General features: G+C 38.4%; 1 protein-coding gene across 1 annotated transcript in view; it reads right to left on the bottom strand.

Annotated features, from left to right (window-relative positions):
• ZNF33B (zinc finger protein 33B) overlaps positions 1-21,933 on the bottom strand; it is a 47,597-nt gene that overhangs the window by 21,212 nt on the left and 4,452 nt on the right. Inside the window, 2 exon segments of the mRNA XM_034930349.3 lie at positions 19,741-19,836; positions 20,107-20,251. Coding sequence (XP_034786240.2) covers positions 19,741-19,836; positions 20,107-20,251 — 241 coding nt within the window.

The following is a 21,933-nucleotide window of genomic DNA, read 5'->3' on the forward strand; positions in this document are numbered from 1 at the left end:
GTTTTCTTCTGTAGCCTGTTGATGTGGCAGGTTACAGAAATTGATTTTTTTTTTTTTTTTTGAGACATAGTCTTGCTCTGTCACCAAGTCTGAAGTGCAGTGATGCAATCTCAGCTCACTGCAACCTCTGCGTTCCAGGTTCTAAGCGATTCTCCTGCCTCAGCCTTCAGAGGAGCTGGGAATACAGGCGTGCTTCACCACGCCCAGCTTATTTGGTATTTTTAATAGAGACAGGGTTTTACCACGTTGGCCAGGCTGGTCTCGAACTCCTCACATCAGGTGATCCATTCACCTCAGCATCCCAAAGTGCTGGGATTACAGGCGTAATCCACTGCACCCAGCCAGATTAATTGATTTTCAAACTCTGACCAGCCTTGAGTGGTCATGGCATCTAATTATTTTTATAAGATGTTGGATTCTACTTGGATTTTTGCATCTATATTCATAAGGGATATTAGTGTGCAGTTTTTCTTCTTCACAAGGTCTTCATATGCTTTTAGGATTAGAGAAAAAATAGCCTTTTAAAAAAGTGTTAGGAAGGTTCCCTTTGCATCTCTTTTCTGAAAGACACTGTAGAGAACTGGTATATTTCTTCCTTAAATATTGCACAGAAATCACCAATGAAACCAAGAGAGTCGGATAATTTATTTTCTTTCTTTCTTTTCTGAAAGCTTTATGGATTCAATTTATTTAACTGATATTGGTCCATTTGAATGGTTTATTTCTTCTGTGTAAGTCTTGGCAGTTTGTGTATTTCAAGGAATTACCCATTTCACCTAAGTCATGGGTTAAGAAGAAGCCAGGAATAAAGGCATCCTGTACCAAAACCATCTAATTGCATTACAAATGCAAAAAATAGTATCAATGAAGGACCCCCTTCAATGCAGGAGGAAGTCTTGACCTTAATTGCTTTGGAAAGAGATAGAAGTCTGTGAGACTAAAGGCAGGTCTGCACATAAGTACTATATTTTAGTTGATAAAATTATAAAATTATTTTCCACATGGGTATGATTAACAATTCTGGCAGTGCTATACATGTATACAGGGAAAGAATAATGAAGGTAAATGGAAGGCCAGGCATGGTGGCTCTCACCTTTAATCCCAGCACTTTGGGAGGCCGAGGTGGGTGGACTACCTAAAAGATCAGGAGTTCATGACCAGCCTGTACAACATGGCAAAATCCCATCTCTACTAAAAACACAAAAATTGGCTGGGCATGGTGGTAAGCACTTGTAGCCCCAGCTACTTGGGAAGCTGAAGCAGGAGAAATACCTGAACCCAGGAGGCAGAGGTTGCCATGAGCCAAGATCACACCACTGCACTCCAACCTGGGTGACAGAGCGAGACTCTCTCTCAAAAAAAAAAAAAAAATAGGAAGAAACTAAATAGATTATGGATAGTTAGAGCCAGATTTCTTACTGTTGGGTATGGCAATTTACACTGAAGCAAGGGAAGAAAGCTAAAATGATCCATGTGGTAATAAAGAGTTGAAGGTTTAAGTATAAACACATGTTTAGCTTAAGAGAGATACAGATGGTTACATGTAGAACTATATAAGTAAGTATATTACATGGTTTATGCACATGTGTGTTTCCCTGTTCTGTCAGCTGAGACAGCCACACCCTACTGCTGTAAGCACACCATTAGCCCCTATCTTGGTTTCTAATACCATTCTCAAATAAAAGGAATCAGGGTTACCTGAAGAAATGGTGACTGATTTCAGAAAGGAAATATATAAGATAAGCCTGGACCATCTTGCAGCGACAGAAAGAAAGTGCTCTAAAAAACAACAGCAACAAAATTCATAAATCTCCACTTCCTACGTGTGAGCTGTGCAGAGTAACATTGTTCCGATGTGTACAATATGGAAAATAGGAAGAAGATGTAACTTTATAGTGGACAAACTGTATGTTTGCCAAGACATTTAAGGCCAACATCAAAAGTCATAAAACATGGTGACAGTATGCATGCTTGATATAATGTGACAAAAAAGGTACTTTACCACTGTGGCCTTTTTCCCCAAAATCTATAATTCCAGTCTTATCTTGAGAAAAACATTAGATACATTCCAATAAGTGGAATTTATATATACCTCACCAGGACTCCTCCAAACTGTCAAGGTCATCCAAAACAAGGAAAGTCTGGGAAACCACCATAGCCAAGAGGAGCCTAAAGAGACATAACAACTAAATGTAATATGGTGCCCTGGAAGGGATCCTGGAACAAAGAAGGACATTAGGTAAAAATCAGCAGACACTAAATAAAAATATGGACTTTAGTCAATAATCATGTACCAATGTTGGTTCAACAGCTGTTGCAAACATACCACCCTAATATGTTAATAACAGCAGAAACTGGGTTAATGGCAATTCTCTCTACTACCTCCCCAATTTTTCTGTAAGTCATAAAATAAAGTGAATGTTTTAAATAGACAAAGGAGATACATAAATAGCCAACGGGTGCATAAAAAGATGTTCAACACCAGTCCGGAAGCAGTGGCTCACACCTGTAATCCCAGCACTTTGGGAGGCCAAGGCGGGTGGATCATGAGGTCAGGAGTTCAAGACCAGCCTGGCCAACATGGTGAAACCCCATCTCCACAAAAAATACAAAAATTAGCCAGGCGTGGTGGTGGGCACCTGTAATCCCAGCTACTCAGGAGGCTGAGGCAGAGAATTGCTTGAACCCAGGAGACAGAGGCTGCAGTGAGCTGAGATCGTGCCACTGTACCCCAGCCTGGGCAACAGAGCGAGATTCCATATCAAAAAGAAAAAAAAAAGACATTCAACATCATTAGCCATTAGGAAATGCAAAAAACCACAATGAGATACCTCTTTACAACTACTGGATTGGAATAATAAATAATAACAATAATATTAATAAAAAGTGTTGGCAAACTGGAGAAACTGGAAAATTCATGCATTGCTGGCAGGACTGTAAAGTATTGTGGCCACTATGAGAAACAATCAGGCAGTTCCCAAGAAAGTTAAACACAGAGACACCATATAACCAGCATTCTACTTCTAAGTATATATCTGAAATGACTGAAAATACATGTCCATGTGAAAACTTATACATGAACAATTACAGCAGAATTATTCATAATAGTCAAGAAGTAGAACTAAAACCAAATGTCCATCCACTGACAAATGGATACATAAAATGTAGTATACCTATATACCATGTTATATGGTAATAAAAAACAAGTGAAATATTGATACATGCTACAACATGGATGAACCTTGAATATGTTATGCTAAGAAAAAGCAGCCAGGCAGAAAAGGTCACATGCAGTCCCATTTTTATGAAACATCCAGATTAGGCAAATCCACACAGATAGAAAATTCAATTTTGGTTGCCAAGGGCTACAGGAAAGGGGAAAGAGAAAGTAATTGCTAATGGATATTGGCTTTGTTTCAGGGATGATGACAATGTTCTAAGAAACATTGTCGGCTGGGTGCAGTGCCTCACGCCTATAATCCTGGCACTTTGAGAGGCCTATGCAGGCAGATCACTTGAGGTCAGGAGTTCCAGACCAGCCTGGCCAACACAGTGAAACCCTGTCTCTATTAAAAATACAAAAAATTATCTGGGCATAGTGGTGCACGCCTGCAATCCCAGCTACTCGGGAGGCTGTGGCAGGAGAATCGCTTGAACCCAGGAGGTGGAAGTTGCAGTGAGCCGAGATCGCGCCACTGCACTCCAGCCTGAGAGACAGAGTAAGATTCTGCCTCAAAAAAACAATTGTCGGCTGGGTGCGGTGGCTCACGCCTGTAATCTCAGCACTTTGGGAGGCTGAGGTGCGTGGATAATCTGAGGTCAGGAGTTTTGAGACCAGCCTGGCCAACATGGTGAAAATATAAAATCAGCTGCGTGTGGGGGCATGCAACTGTAATCCCAGCTACTCAGGAGGCTGTGTAATCCCAGCTACTCAGGAGACTAAGGCAGGAGAATTGGCTTGAATCCGGGAGGCAGAGGTTGCAGTGAGCTGAGACCATGCCACTGCACTCCAGCCTGGGTGACAGAGTGAGACTCCATATTAAAAAAAATAAAAGAATTTGTCAGGAAGGTTGCACAATCCTGCAAATACACTAACAGTGATTGATTTATACACATAAAATTGGTGAAGAGTACAGTATGTGAATTATATCTCATATAATTCTCAAGAAAATTGTTTCTTATATACCTGTTTTGTGGTGTATAAATAACACAACTGATATGCATTGTTCTTACAGCCAACCACCTCACTAATTTTTTTAGTAATTTAAATCACTTCTATGTAACGTTTACTTTTGCTTGTACAGATAATCAAATCGTCTGCACACAAAATGAAAATTTGACTTCCCAACCTTTATGTTTTATTATTTTTTTCTTGTCTGTGTAATGGACAGTCGATCCTCTATGTGATTCTGTAAAACTGGTGATACAAGAGATCCAGCATCTCTCATATAGAAAGTGTGCTGTGATTTTTCAACAAATAGTGTACAATATGTTTTTGTCCATTACATTTATTTTATTTTTTGAGATGGAGTCTCGCTCTGTCGCCAGGCTGGAGTGTCGTGGCACCATTTCGGCTCACTGCAACCTCCGCCTCCCGGGTTCAAGCAATTCTCCTGCCTCAGCCTCCCGAGTAGCTGGGACTACAGGTGCGCACCATCATGCCCGGCTAATTTTTTGTATTTTAGTAGAGACAGGGTTTCACCATGTTGGCCAGGATGGTCTCCATCTCCTGACCTCGTGATCTGCACACCTCAGCCTCCCAAAGTGCTGGGATTACAGGCATGAACCAACGCACCCAGCCTGTCTATTATCTTTATTAAAGATTAAGAAGCTGAATTATTTATAGTTGGTAAGCAATTTACAAAACTCTTTATTTGAAGAAAATTGTTCTTTCTCTTTTTTTTTTTTTTTTTTTTTTTTTTGAGGCAAGGTCTCACTCTGTCACCCAGGCTGGAGTCAAATGGTGCCATCACAGCTTACTGCAGCCTTGACCTCCTGGGCTTAAGCGATCCTCCCACCTCAGCTTCCCAAGTAGCTGGGACCACAGGCACGCACCACCACACCTGGCTAATGTCTTTACTTTTTGTAGAGATGGGGTTTCACCATGTTGCCCAGGTTGGTCTCAAACTCCTGAGCTCAAGTGATCCACCCACCTTGGCCTCCCAAACTGTTGAAATTACAGGCATTTGCCACCGCGCCCAGCCTGGAGGCAATTCTTAAATTGACATGCAGCTGGAAGAAATAATGAGAAGATTCTGTATACCCCTCACCCAGTTTTCTCCATGGTAACAATTTGCAGAACTATAGTCCAATATCAACCAAAAACTGACACTGATTCATTCAATCAATCTTATTCAGATTTCACAAGTTTCACATGCATTAGTTGTGTATATTTAGTTCTATAAATTTTGCCACAGGTATAGATTTTTGTGAAAATCACAACATTGGGGATGCAGAACAGTCCCATCACCAGGATCCCACACATGGTAACTACAGCCATCTCCCACCCTCTCTGCCTTCCTAACGCTGGCAACCACGAATCTGTTCTCCATCTCTATGCTGTCATTTCAAAACTGTTACACAAATAACAGATCATGAGGTATTATGATAAACAGCCTAACTGCATTTGTGATAATTGGCTGCTAATAGATTTCAAATCCCACCCATCTCCCCTCTTACCCTACATTTGGGCAAGCCAATAATAAAGCCTAGGTGGTCCCTCCCTCAATGCCAGTAGGAAACTGAAAACACACAAACTCCATCCTTTTTGTGTGTGCTCGCCCTACCCCAAATTCCTAATGACAAGCAGCCATTCTTCTCCCTTCTTTCTCAATCCACATTTAGACCTGCTTAGGAGCCTTCTCTGGTCTCCCTAGAAACCTGTGTGTATAAGTAATAAACTCTTTTTTACACTCTTGATATCATTACCAGTTTTGATACCTAAACCAAGCGTAGGGGGCAGGAGGGTTCATCCCAACTCTATGGGGTGGACCAGAACAAACATGTAAATTTTTGAGATTGGGTTTTTTAAAACTCAGCTTAATCTCTTGAGATTCATCCATAATGTTACATGTATTAGTCATTCATTCCATTTTAATACTGGGTAACACTTCATGGTATGGACACACTACACATTATTTATCCATTCAAGAACATCTGGATTATTCGGGTTTGGGCTATGACCCATAAAACTGCTATAAAATTTTTTTGATGGAACATTAAGTTTTTATTTCTCAAGGATAAATGTCTAACAGTGTAACTAGTGGTTCACATGCTAAGTTTGTTTTTAGTTTTAAATGGAACTGACAAACTATTTTCTAGAATGACTGTAGCATTTTACATACCATCAAAAATGTATGAATAATTCAGTTTCTCTAAATCTTCACCAGCACTTGTATTATCACTTTTATAAGGCAGGTCAAATAAGAGCATGATAAAAACATCTTTCATTATGACATGTCTGGGTATAAGTCTCTTTGCATTTATCCTCCTATGAGTTTGCTGAGCTTCTTGGATGAATATATTAGTTTTCTTCAACAAATTATGGGTGTTTCTGCAAATTCTTCAAAAAATTTTTCTTTCCCTTTCTATTCTCTCATATTGATACTCCCATTTGTGTATGCTGGTGCACCTAATGATATCCGTTTCCCAAGGTTTTGTTCATTTTTCATTATTTTACTGGCTCTTCCTCAAATTACACAATATACATTGATCTGCACCAGACAACCCAGTTTCTGCCAACTAAAATGGCAGTTATTATTGTGTTGCCTATTGATAGTCCTGTGCATGGGTCACATTTTTCCTGTTTCTTTGCATATCTCATTTTGTTGTTGTTCTCGAATGGACAACTGGTCCATTCACTTAACAGTGTTGAGTGACATAATCAAATGGTGGAGTACACAGCTCCAAACTGTCTCCACACAGAAACACCAAAAAAAAAAAAAGAACTATAAAAACCAACCTTGTTAGAACTCTGGAAAATAATTAAAGGTTTACAGTAACCAAGTGAATACTAAATCAGGAAAAAGGCGACTTCAAATGGTGGGAAAGTTTTGTGGCATTTTTACTTTACAAGAGACCCTCATTAATATTAGGAGCTCATATCTCCACAGAAATCAATTGAAGGCCTGAAGACAGATGGATGACATATATAAATTCCTGAAAGAAAAACACTATCATCTGAGAATTCTCTAGCTGGTAAAACTGTCCTTCAAAATGAAAGAGAAATGAAGATAATCCCAGATAAACAAATGCTGAGTTTGTTACTACTAGGCCTGCTATACAGGGAACACTAAAAGGTGTCTTTCAAGATGAAATAAAAAGAAACTAGACTCAAATCTGGAGGAAAAAATAAAGACTTCCAATAAAGTTAACTATATAGACAAATATAAAAGCCAGGGTCATTATGTTTGCTTTGTAACTCCATTTTTTTACTTCCTGCAGGACTTAAAAGACAAATGGATAAGAACTAAATATAAATTTACATTATGGGCACACAATGTATAAAGACATAATCTGTGACAACATAAAGGGGATGAGTAAGGTGCTAGGTAGAAGCAAGGTTTTCATATGATATTGAAGTTATGAGTGAATCAATTTAAACTAGATTGTCATGAATTTAGAAAGTGAAAGTAATCCTCATGTTTAATTACAAAGACAATATCTTAAAAATGTACACAGAAGGAAATGAGAACGGAATAAATATAAAAATCAGACCAGGTGTGGTCGGCTCATGCCTGTAATCTCAAGCACTTTGGGAGGTCGAAACGGGTGGATCACTTGAAGCCAGGAGTTCAAGACGAGCCTGGCCAACATGGCAAAACACCATCTCTACTAAAGACACAAAAATTAGCTGGGTGTGGTGGCACGTGCCTGTAGTCCCAGCTACTTGGGAGGCTGCGGCATGAGAATTGCTTGAACCCAGGAGGAGGAGGTTGCAGTGAACCAAGATCATACCACTACACTCTGGCCTGGGCAACAGAGCAAGACTTTGGTCTTGAAAAAAAAAAAAAAAAAACACGAAACACAAAGAAGGCAGTAATAAAGGGAATATGGGACCAAAGAAGGTATACAATATACAGAAAACAGAATGCAATATGGCAGAAGTGTTTCCTTGTTGGTGATTACTTTAAATGATAATTGCTTGAACTCACCAATCAGAAGACAGAGGCTGGCAGAATGGATTTGATTGATTTATTTATTTTTTAGACAGGGTCTTGCTCTGTCACCCAGGCTGGAGTGCAGTGACACAAACAGGACTCAATGCACCCTTGACTTCCTGGGCTCAAGGGATCCTCCCGCCTCAGCCTCCCAAGTAGCTGGAACCACAAGCGCACACCACCACACCCAACTTTTTTTTTTTTTTTTAATTTTTTTTGTAGAAACGGAGTCTCACTTTGTAGACCAGGCTGGTCTCCAAGGCCTGGGCTCAAGAGATCCTCCCAAAGTGCTGGGATTACAGGTGTCAACCACCCAGCTTCAGAATAGATTTTTTTAAAACATGATCAAACTACACATTGTCTAAAACAAACTGACTTAAAATCCAAAGACACAAATAAATTAAAACTGAAAGGCTGATAAAAGATATTCCATGAAAATAGCCACCAAAAGAGAACTGGGATGGCTATACTAATTTCACTCAAAATAGATTAAGTCATAAAAGCTGTTACAAGAGACAAAGAAGGATACTATATATGAATAAAGGGTCGTTCCATCAATAAGATATAAAAATTATAACTATATATGTACCAAGCAGCTTCGTGAAACATGTAAAGCAAACACTGACAGAATGCAAGGGAGAAACTGACAGTTCTTACAGTTAATAGTTTTAGACTGAGGCTGGGCATGGTAGATAGCACCTGTAATCCCAGAGGTTTGGGAAGCCAAGGTGGATCACTTGATGCCAGGAGTCCAAGACCAGCATGAGCAACATAGTGAGACCCTGTTTCCACCAAAAAAAAAAAAAAAAAAAAGATAGCTGGGCATAGTAGGCATGGTGGTATACAGCTATAGCCCCCTCAGGAGGATGAGTTGGGAGGATCACTTGAGCCTGGGAGTTCGAGGCTACAGTGAGCCATAATTGTGCCACTGCACTCCAGTCTGGGCAACAGAGTGAGACTCTTTTAAAAAAAAAAATACAAATGCAAATGAATAAATCAATGAATGAATGATGCGTATGAATACAGATACAAAGCTACACAAACACATACACACACACATGAATACCAGTAAAATATATTTAATGGTATATTAAGAGGAGTATACACCATGACCAAGTGACCAAGGGGGACTTATCCTGGAAATGCCTGTGTGGTTCAACATAAGAAAATCAATGTTTTAAAAAAAAAAAAAGAAAAGAAAATGAATGTAATACACTTCATTAATAAAACAAGTAAAAAAAGGACACGATCATCTCAGTTGATGCAGTAAAGGCAGTTGACAAAATCCAACCCCCTTTCAGGATAAATACATTCAGAAAACACAAAACAGAATAGAACTTCTTCAACATGATAAAGGGCATATATAGAAAATTCACAGCTTTACATCATATTCACTGATGAAAGAAAGCTTTCATCTTAACATCAGGAAGAAGACAAAAATACCCACTTTTGCCAGTGCTATTTAACACTGCAGTAGAAGTTCCAGCCAAACAAGAAAAAGAAAGAGAGGCATCCATTGCAAAGGAAGACATAAAACTATGTCTACTCACAGGTGACATAATCCTAAAGATAGATCATAAAGAAACTACAAGAAAGATACTATAGCTAATGAATGAATTCTGCAAAGTTGCAGGATACATCAACACACAAAAATCAGTTGTGTTGCTACACACCTGCAAAGAACAATCTGAAAAGAAAATTAAGAAAACAATTCTACCTATAGCACCATCTAAAAGAATAAAATACTATCTAGAAATAAAGTTAACCAAGAAGGTGCAACACTTGTATACTAAAAACTACAAAATACTGATGAAAAATATTAAAGAAGGCATAAATAAAGGAAACAGTATCTCATGTTCACAGTTTGAAAGATGTCATATTTTAAAAAGGCTAATACCATCCAAAATGATCTACAGATTTAACACAATCCCCATCAAAATTCCATCAGCATTTTTACCAAAATAAAAAGCTGATCCTTAAAGTCACATGGAATTATAAGGGCCCTGAATAGCCAAAACAATTTTTAAAAAGAAGAACAAAGTCAGAGGACTCAAAACGTCCAATTTCACAACTTCTTAGAAAGCTACAATAATCCAAACAGTGGGTCATGTCATAGGTGTAGACATACAGACAAACGGAATACAAGTGAGAGCCCAAAAATACACTGCCTATGGTCAACTGATTTTTGACAAGGGCGTCAATTCTATTCACTGGGAGAAAGAAAAGCCTTTTCTTTCAGTTAATGCAGGCCAAATATTGTCATGCTACTGACATGAAATACAACAGTCATACTCACAGACAAAATAGATTAGAGGTTACCACAGGCTGGTGGGAATGGGAATGAGTAGTTACTGCTTAATGGCGATAGAGTTTCTGTTTGAAATGATGACAAATGACCAAAAAAATGATGCTGGGTTAACTGGATTTCCACATGAAAATAAAGTTAGAAAATAAAGTTAGATCCCTACTTTGACTATACACAAAAATGAACTGAAAATAAGAGCTAAAACAATAAAATGTTTAGAAGAAATGTTCAGAAGAAAACATAAGGAAAACTTTGGGTTTGGTGATGGATTCTTAACTATGACATAAAATGGATAAGCAACAAAAGAAAGAGTAGGTAAGGCCAGGTGCGGTGGCTCACGCCTGTAATCCCAGCACTTTGGGAGGTCAAGGTGGGTGATCACCTGAGGTCAGGAGTTCAAGACAAGCCTGGCCAACATGGTGAAACCCCGTCTCTACTAAAGCCACAAAAATTAGATGGGCATTGTGGCATGCGCCTGTAGTGCCAGCTACTCGGGAAGCTGAGGCAGGAGAATCACTTGAACACAGGAGGCAGAGGCTGTGGTGAGCCGAGATCGTGCCACTGCACTCCAGCCTGGGTGACGGTGAGACTCTGTCTCAAAAACAAATATCTGTGTATATATACACATTAAAAATAATTCAGTGGTACCCCGAAAAGCTAAAAGAAATACACTTTGATAAAACAATTCTACTCCTAGGTTTATATCCAAAAGAAATGAAAACAGGAACTTTGAGCAGATAATGATATGCCAGTGTTCACTGAAGCATTATTCCCAACAGCCAAAAGGTGTACGACCCAAGTGTACATCAACAGATGAATGGATTAAACAGCCAGAAAAGAGTCTTGATACTTGTTACAATACAGATGAAAGCTGAAAGCATCATGCTAAGTGAAATAACGCAGACACAAAAGGCCAAATGTTGTCACACTACTGACATGAAATATTCACAACATTCAAAACTCACAGAGACAAACTAGATAAGAGGTTACCATAGGCTGTTGGGAGGGGGGAATGAGTAGTTACTGCTTAATGGCAATACAGTTTCTGTTTGAAATAATGCAAATGTTTTAGAAATTGTGGTTATGGCTATACAACATTGTGAGTGTAATGCCACTAGACTGTACACTTAAAAACTGTTAAAATGGCAAATTTCATGTTATATATATTTTACTACACACAAAACAATATATTGTCAAAATGCTCCAGCATCATTTGCTGAATACCTGACTGAATTTCTTTTGCATTTTTGTCAACAGTTTGTCAAATGTCTTAGCTTCAGCTGCCATAACAAAATACCACAGACAGTATGGCTTAAACAACAGAAGTTTATTTCCTCACGGTTCCAAATGCTGGAAGTCTGAGATCAGGATGACAGCATGGCCAGGGCCTGGTGAGGGCCTCTTCCCAGCTTGCAGTTGGCCACTGCATGTTCACATCGCCTTTCCTCTACGCACATGGAGAGTGAGGAAGCTCTCACTTCCTCTTCCTGTAAGGCACTAACCTCATCGTGAGGGCCCAACCCTCATGACCTAATCTAACCCTAATTACCTCCCAAGGGCTCCACATCTCCAAACACCACCACACTAGGGTTGAGGGCTCCAACATATGAATTTTGGGGAGACATGAACATACAGTCTATAACAGCATAATCAATGTTGAAGTTTTCTATTCTTTTCCATTGTTCTATGTGTATGTTCTATCAATGTGTATATTCAACCAACATCCTGTCCTCTTGATTATTATAGCTATTAATATATACATACAGTAGTCACTCCTTATCCAAGGGGGATACATTCCAAGACGCCCAGTGGAAGCCTGAAGCCTCAGATAGTATTGAGCCCTATAAATACTGTTTTTTCCTAAATATACAAACCTATGATAAAGTTTAATTTATAACTTAGGGACAGGGAGAGATTAACAACATCATAAAATAGAAAAGTTATAACAATATGCTGGCATCGCTACTCTTGCACTTTAGGGCCATTATTAAGTAAAATAAGGGTTACTTGGACACATATAGTGACAGTAAATAATCAAGACAATTACTAAGTAATTAACTCATGGGTAGCATATACAGCCTGGGTATGCTGGACATAGGGTTGATTCATGTCCTGGAACAGGACAGTGCAAAATTTCATCATGCTACTCACAACAGTGTGCAATTTAAAACTTAGGCATTACTTATTTCTGAAGTTTCCTATTTAATATTTTTGAACCACAGTTGACCTCAGGTAACAGAAACTGCAGAAAGCAAAACCACAGAAAAGGGGAGACTAATGTAATAAGCCTTAACACTGGATACAATAATTCCTCCTCCTATTCTTTTTCTCAAAACTTCTGAGAAAAAATTTCTCAAAATTGTTTCATATTTTATATATATATATATATATATATATATATATATATATATATATATATATATAGTTCCTTTGACCGTTTATGGAAATTTTGGAATAAGCTTATTTAAAGCTGAGAAAAACCTTACTGGAATCTTGACAGGAATGCCATTAAACTGTAGGTCAATTTGGAGAGAACTGGCCTACTTACAAAGTTGAGTTTCCCAATCTATCAAGAGACCACGTATCTTCATTTATTTCAGTGTTCTTTTATTTCTTTCATCAGAATTTTGTAATTTTCAGCACAAAGGTCCTATATATATTTTGTTCAATTTATAACAAAGTATTTAATTTTCTATGGAATAAGTGGTATTATGTTTTTAATTTAGATTTGCATATGTTCATTGTTAGTGGACAGAAATTGATTATATGTGTTCATCTTGGATCCTGAAACTTTTTGGAAATCATTCATTCATTCTGGGAGGTTTTCATTTTGTTTTCTTTTCTTTTTTTTTGTTTTTGAGACGGAGTTTCACTCTTGTTGCCCAGGCTGGCGTGCAATGGTGTGATCTCGGCTCATCACAATCTCCGCCTCCTGGGTTCAAGCAATTCTCCTGCCTCCCAAGTAGCTGGGATTACTGGCATGTGCCACCACACCCAGCTAATTTTGTATTTTTAGTAGAGATGGGGTTTCTCCATATTGGTCAGGCTGCTCTTAAACTCCTGACCTCAGGTGATCCACTCGCCACGGCCTCCCAAAGTACTGGGATTATAGGCATGAGCCACCACGCCTGGCCTGAGGTTTTTATTTTCTAAGATTCCTTGTAATATTCTACATATACAGTCATGTCATGTGTAAATGTAAACAGTTTTATTTCTTCTCTATGTGTATGCCTTCTCTTTCATTTTCTTGCCTCATTGTGCTTGAAAGAAGTTACAGTACTACAATGAATAAGAGTGGTGAGAGCAAACATCCTTGCCTTGTTCCCAGTTTTACAGAGAAAACATTTCATCTTACCAGCAAATATATCTGCTATAGATATTTTGTGCATGTTCGTTTATCAAACTGAGGAAGATCCTCTTAATGTCTTGTATGGAGATTTTTTATCATGGATGCATACTGCATTTTGTCAAATGCTTTCTCTATATTAACTGATGTTATATCATTTTTCTTCTTTAGCCTATGGTGGGTTAATTACATTGATTGATTTCTGAATGTTGAACCAGCCTTGCTTGTATAACTCAAGTAAATCCCACTTGTTTATAGTGTATACTTTTTACATGACTATTTTCTATTTGCTAGTATTTTGGTAAAGATTTTTGCTACTAAATGTATGGGGAGTATAGGTCTGTAGTTTTATTATTTTTGTACTGTCTGTATGGTTTTGACATCAAAATAATTTTTTAAATGTGTTAAGAAATGTTCCCTCTTGGCCAGGCGCAGTGGCTCATGCCTGTAATCCCAGCACTTCGGGAGGCTGAGGTGGGTGGACCACAAGGTCAGGAGTTTGAGACCAGCCTGGCCAATAAGGTGAAACACCGTCTTTACTAAAAATACAAAAATTAGACGAGCATGGTCGCATGCGCCTGTAGTCACAGCTACTCAGGAAGCTGAAGCAGGAGAATCACTTGAACCTGGGAGGCAGAGGTTGCAGTGAGCCGAGATTGCACCACTGCACTCCAGCCTGGGTGACAAAACAAGACTCCATCTAAATAAATAAATAAATAAATAAAATAAAGAAATGTTCCTGCTTCTATTTTTTGAGGACATTGTGTAAAATCATCATTAATTCTTGTGTAAATGTTTGGTAGAATTCTCTAGTGAGAACAACTCTCTAGTACTCAGAAATTGGTTTTTTGGAGGTTTTTTATTTAAAATTTAAATTATTTGATTCAAATTAAGTCAACTTTTATGAAAACCTATGGGTCATTCAAATTATCTATATCACCCTAATTGAGTTGCAATAGTTTGTGGTTTCTGAAAAACTGCTACATTTCTTCTATGTTGTCATTTTTCTTTCTTTTTTTTTTTTTTTTTTGGAGACAGAGTTTTGCTCTGTTGCCCAGGCTAGAATGCAATGGTGCAATCTCAGCTCACTGCAACCTCCCACTCCCTGGGTTCAAGCCATTCTCCTGCCTCAGCCTGCTGAGTAGCTGGGATTACAGGCGTGCACCACCACACCAGGCTAATTTTTGTATTTTTAGTAGAGACGGAGTTTCACCATGTTGGCCAGGGTGGTTGCGAACTCTTGACCTCAGGTGATCCGCCCACCTTGGCCTCCCAAAGCCCTGGGATAACAGGCATGAGCCACCACACCTGGCCTATGTTGTCATATTTATGAACATAAAGTTGTTGACAAGATTCCCTTATTATACTGTTAAATGGATGGTGGAGTGATATTCCCTGTTTCATTCCAGATATTGATGATTTGTCATCTCATTTTATATTTTTAATCAATATTGCTAGATGTTTACCAATTTTATTCTTTTCCACAGAACCCTATGTTTCATTAGTTTTCTCTACTTTTTCCTCTTTTCAATTTTACTGCTTTCTGCTTCCAGTGTTATTTTCTTCCTTCTACTTAACAGAGGTTTTATTTTGCTCTTTGCTAGTTTCTTAAGGTAGAAAGTCAATTATGGGTTTGCAACCTATCATCTTCTCTAATGTTAGCATTTGGCACTATAAATTTCTCTATCAGCACTGCTTTAGCTACCTCCCACATATATTGATATGGTATGGTCTCATTTTCATTAAGTCTATGCATTTCTACTATTAAATTTGAGGCCCCTTCTTCACTCCAGATGTTATTTAGAAGTCTGATGTTTAATTTCTAAATGATTAGATATTTTCCTATTGTCATTCTATTACTGATTTGTAGTTTGGTTTCATTATGGCCAGAAAACATACACACTCAGAATGATTTCAATTCTTTTAAATCTGCCAAGGCTTATTTATGGCCCAGGATATGGTCTATCTTTCTGAATATTCCATGGACACTTGAGAAAAAAATTGTATTTTGCTGTTGTTGGGCACTACTCTTTTTCCTTTTTTTCTGAGACAGAATCTCACTCTGTAACCCAAGTTACAGTGTAGTAGCACAATCCTGGCTCACTGGAACCTTTGCCTCCCAGTTCAAGAGATTCTCCTGCCTCAGTTTCCTAAGTAGGTGGGACTACAGGCATGCGCCCACCATGCCTGGCTAATTTTTGTATTTTTAGTAGAGACAGGATTTCACCATGTTATCCAGGCTACTCTTGAACTCCTGACCTCAAGCAATCTGCCCGCCTCGGCTTCCCAAAGTGCTGGAATTACAGGCGTGAGACACCGCACCTGGCCTTGTTGAGCACTATTCTATAATGATGCTTCAGTCCTGTTGGCTGATGTTGCTGTCCTGTTCTTCTATATCTGCTAGTAATCATATGGCTAGTAATTCTATCAATTGCTAAGAGGGAAGTGATGAATTTTCCAACTACAATTAAAATGTGCTTTTCTCTTTTCAACTCAATCAGTTTTGTTTTGTGTACTTTGAGGTTTGCTAGAGACACATTTAGGATCATTGCATTTTTGTTGGATTGATCCTTTTATCATTATATAATGTTCTTTTTGTCTAATAGTTTTCTTTGCTCTAGAGTCTACTGTATTTTGTTTTTGATTAATGTTTGTACAGTTTATCTTTTTATATACTTTATCAACCTATGTTGTTCACTATGAGTTTCCTAAGAAAACATTTTTAGGATGGGTGGAGCAAGATGGTGGAATAGAGAACGCCACCGATCATACACACTCTCCCGCAGGAAGACTAACATTGGCAACTATCTACACAAAATAAGCAGTTTCACAGGAACCAAAAGTCAGGTGAGCACTTACAGAGCATGGTTTTCACTTCATATGGCTGAAAGAGAACAGTTTGGAAGTTCCTGAAAAAACTAAAAGTAGAGCTATCATATAATCCAGCAATCCCACTCCTAGATATATACCCAAAAGAAAAGAAATCAGAACATCAATGAGATATCTCTGCTCCCATGTTTACTGCAGCACTGTTCACAAGAGCTAAGATTTGGAATCAACCGAAGTGTCCATTCACAGATAAATAGATAAAGAAAATGTGGTACATATACACAATGGAGTACCATTCACCCATAAAAAAGAATGAGAGATCCTGTCATATGCAACAACCTAGACAGAAATGGAGGCACAGAATGTTAAAATTTTGCATGTTCTCACTTATTTGTGAAAGGTAAAAATTAAAACAACTGAACTCATGGAGATGAGGTAGAAAGTAAAAGGACAGTAACTAGAGGCTGGGAAAGGTGGTGGGGTGGGGTTGGGGGAAGGTGAGGATGGTTAAAGGGTACAAAAAAATAGAAAGAATGAATAAGACCTAATATTTGCTAGCCCAACAGGGTGACTACAGTCAAAAATAATTTAATTGTACATTTTAAAGTGACTAAAAGAGTGTAACTGGATTGTTTATAACACAAAAGATAAATACTTGAGGGAATAGATACCCAATTTACCCTAATGTGATTATTACACGTTGTGTGCCTGTATCAAAACATCTCCTGTACCCCAAAAATAAATACACCTACTATGTACTCACAAAAATTAAAAATTTTAGATCATATTTTATGTTTTTTCCACTCTGCCAATTTATATTTTAATCAGTGTACTTTGATTATTTACATTTAAGGTAAATGCTGCTCTGTTAGGCTGCTATTTGTTTTCTTTTCTGTTTTCCATTCATCTGTTCCTTTTTTCTTATTTTCTGATTAGTTACCTAAATATTATTTTAGATTCCATCTGGGTTTATTTATAGTGTTTCTAAGTGTACCACATTTTATAGTTTTCTCAGTAGTTGTTCTAGGTATTAAAATGTACATATGTAAGTTATCACAGTCTATCAAGCATTTTACCACTTCAAGTGAAATGTACCAAGTTTCATTCCACTTAGGCCCCTTTACCCTCCCCACTTTTAAAATATAATTGTCTTAAGTGTTTCCCCTACATACACAGCATTTTGCTCCAACCATCAAAAATGATTCTAGAAACTCACGAGAAAAATGTATTTATCCCCATTTTTGCCAACCTCCAATCTTCTTTCTTTCCTGCATCCCAAGCCTTCTTGTTATTTCCTTTCTATTTAGAGAACTTTTAGTCAATTTTTAAAGGTAGGTTTGCTAGCAACATTTTCTCTTAGCTTCCCTGTCTAATAATGCCTTTAGTTCCCCTTTATTCATGAATATAGTTTCAAAAGATACAGAATTTTTATTTGATAGTGCTTTCCCCTCAGTACTTGAGAAAATATACTACTTCCTGCCTGCCACCACAGTTTCAGAAGAGAAACCCACAGTCATTCCCTGCAGGGAATGTGTTGTTTCTCTCTGGCTACTTTGAAATTTTTTTTGTCTTTAGTTTTCAAAAATTTAATTATAGTGTGAGTTTGCCATGGACTTAACTTATTTGATGTTACTTCAGACTCGGGAATGTGCAGTTTTATATCTTTTGCTAAATTTGAGAAGGACCAGCCATTACTTCTTCATACACTTTAAACACCTCCTTCACTTCCTTCTGATGTTACAAATGTTAGTTCTTTTGTTATTGCCCCACTTTCCAAATACTGAAAGAATCAAACCTCATCCCATTCCCTCCTGCCTTCCGGCTTTGTCTAAGCTACCACAATCACTCATAAGGAAAACTACCACAGGACTTTAATGAGCTCTCTATGCCCTATGCCCTACCCAATATTTTCTCTACAGAGGTGAGAAAGATCTTACAGAAATATAAATCAGATGTTGCTCATCTGCTGAAAATCTACCACTAAACAGATTTCAACCAAATAAGGCTTATGATAGGCTCACCTTTGGACTCTAGCTGCCTCCCTCACCTCACCTCCTGCTCTTCCTCCAATCAAGCCCTCCCTTCAGCCACTGTGACTTTTTGGTTATTCCTGAAAACCACCAAGCACATTCCTGTCCAAGGCTAGCAGCTGCTATTACCCCTGCTGAAAAGAGGCAGAATCCTCATGGCTCACACAGTCATTTCATTCAAATTTCTACTCTAATGTTGACCTCAGTAAGGTTTCCCCTGACTGTTCCTTAAAGTAATCTAAACTTGCTTTAATTTCTTTCATAGTCTTTAAAACCACAGAACACTTAATATACATAAACATAAGTACACATAATATACTTAGAGACATAATTTTATTATTTTTTTATATTTATTTACTTATTTTTGAGACAGAGTCTCGCTCTGTCGCCCAGGCTAGAGTGCAGTGGTGCAATCTCAGCTCACTGCAACCTCTGCCTTCTGGGTTCAAGTGATTCTCCTGCCTCAGCCTCCCAAGTAGCTGGGATTACAGGCACCTGCCACCACGCCCAGCTAATTTTGTATTTTTAGTACAGATGGGGTTTCATCATGTTGGCTAGGCTGTTCTCAAACTCCTGACCTCAAGTGATCTGCTCACCTCGACCTGTGCTGGGATTACAGGTGTGAGCTACCATGCCTGGCCTAATTTTTTTCATTATCATATCCTCAGCACACACCAAGTGCTCAAAAATTATTTGCTGAGTTTAAAAATGAGTGAATAAAAAATTCTGACAGAAGAATAAACACAAAACAATGGAGGTTAAGGTGGGACACTGAAAGTGCTTTGAGAAAAATAACCAAGAAAAACAACAGTAAAGTTGAGGTGGGCAAAGACTGAACTATTGGCAGGTGTAAGAATGGTAAACCTTCAAAAAATGATTCTAAAAGGAAAAATTTTTTGTGAGTAGTATCTGGAGGTTTGATTTAGGAATCAGCATTCTCCATCACTTCCAGAGGTTAGGACCCCTATGGAGATGTTCTTGAAAAATGTTCCAAAGTTGCCAAACCCTGAATTAACTACTGGGAAACAACAAATCCCCTGATGTGAATCTGTGCAGTACATATTAACGCACCTGGAAAGCTCTGGCTTGGGAATTCTTCCTCCAGTCTCCATGGTTCTTCTCCTTGTTCCAGCCTGAAGATCACCTCTGGTTTGTGAGCACAATACCCTGTTAACAGGAAATAATTTAGGATTTGGACCAAGCAGTCTAGACTTCAGGCCTTTGAAGCAGGAAGAAGCTTCTGGGGCTGCTTCAAGTTGCCAGTGGAACATTTTCACTGGAGAGGTGAACACAAGTATCTTCTGGTGCTCAATCAACACTGACTCCTGAAGCCTAACCTAAGCCTAAATAATGTCATTAAACTAGACAGACTGCCTATATGTTTTATAATCAAAATAAACGAATGCTATTTAGAATGATACAGTGAACAGACCTTACCCACTGAGACAAGGTTGCTGTAGTTCTCCAGCATCACATCTCTATACAGAGCCCTCTGACTAGGGTCCAGGTGCTGCCACTCCTCCTGGGTGAAGCCCACAGTCACATCTTTAAATGATACTGACCCCTGGAACTTCTGATCTACCTGAAATGTTCAGAATTAGGTGGCATGAAAAAAGAAGTATGGGCTAATCCTTACCATGATTATTATTCACAGAATATTTGTTTTGCTTTATACTTTTAGGGAAAAAAGAAATCATAACAGAAATATTCTGCCATTAATGCATTAAGATATTAATTCATGCAAGAAAATTATCAAGTTCCCACAATGTACCTGGAACTATCATCACTCCTGGCAACACTAAGATTAATAAAAATCTTCCTGTGTTCAAAGCACACACAGAGTGGTAAGAAAATATACATGGTAACATGTTGCAAGTACTAAGGTGAAAGTACAAACCCAACAGACTAACGTTAGGAGCAAAGTTAGCTCTGCTTTGAGTTTCACTGAGGAAGTATAGCTGTTGGTTGAATTATGAAGAACACTCTATTACGTCCTTCATAAGCACGGGGCCATGATACAAGCAAAGGTGAGGGCCTCCAACACACTGCAGACATCAACAAAAGGGCAGACAGCACAGGAAATGGCCTGGTGCTGTCTTGAGAAGAAAAGCCAAGGAAATGGGTTACAGAGTAATTTTACACCAATGGTCTCTAAACTATTTGATCATTTACCATTTTCAAGAATATTACTGAGAACTACAGATTTATATTTACAAATCACAGAAATAAATTGTCAGTACATTTATTATGAATTCTAATTTAATTCTCATTTAGATTTAAAAATGTAGAAAGCCTGACATTTTCTTCATCGCAGTACATATTCTGGGTTCTAATCCTTTAATTCAAAGACAATAATAGGGATGTGTAGAAAATGGAAAGATCTTGGAACTATTATACTTGAAACCTCTGTGGAGTACATAGGAGAAGACATCCAGTTGGATTGTTCTGGATATCCTCTAGGGCACATCTTTTAGGGATCACTGCTGTGAAAAAGGGAGAGCCAAAGATGAGATGTGAGCATATACTGCAATTATGTGACCAGGTTTTGTTTACAGAACCAATTCTATTGAGAGCGGCAAAGGACAAAACAACATTTACATAAACTACTGTAGAAGAAACCAGGATGCAAATAGGGCACGGATAATAGGAGACAGAGCAACAAAATGTGGTCACTAATTCATTAAGAAAAAAAATGTTTCCTCTGGCTATCCCCATGAACAGCTGCTCAGATACTAGGGCCACAATGTAAACCAGGAAAGTTAGGGCAAAATAGGTTGGACACGGTATTCTAGCAAATAATGTCCTAAATATATTAAATTTGAAGCACAGGCTGGGTGCAGTGCCTCACGCCTGTAATCTCAGCACTTTGGGAGGCCGAGGCGGGTGGATCACCTGAGGACAGGAGTTCGAGACCAGCCTGACCAAAATGGTGAAACCTCATCTCTACTAAAAATACAAAAAATTAGCCAGGCGTGGTGGCAGGTACCTGTAATCCCAGCTACTCAGGAGGCTGAGACAGGAGAATCCCTTTAACCTGGGAGGCAGACATTGCAGTCAGCCGAGGTCAGCACCACTGTACTCCAGCCTGGGTAACAAGAGCAAAACTCCATCTCAAAAAAAAAAAATGAAGCATAATATGAAGATCAAGAATGAAACAACGACTACAGAGACATTTATAATATAGTGGTGCTCAAAGCCATCAAGAGAAAATCAGAAGGATGTCAGAAAACTGGGGAAAGAAAATAATCAAGAATGGAATCGGAG

Source organism: Pan paniscus, chromosome 8 (genome assembly GCF_029289425.2).
Source record: "Pan paniscus chromosome 8, NHGRI_mPanPan1-v2.0_pri, whole genome shotgun sequence".
NCBI lineage: Eukaryota > Metazoa > Chordata > Mammalia > Primates > Hominidae > Pan > Pan paniscus.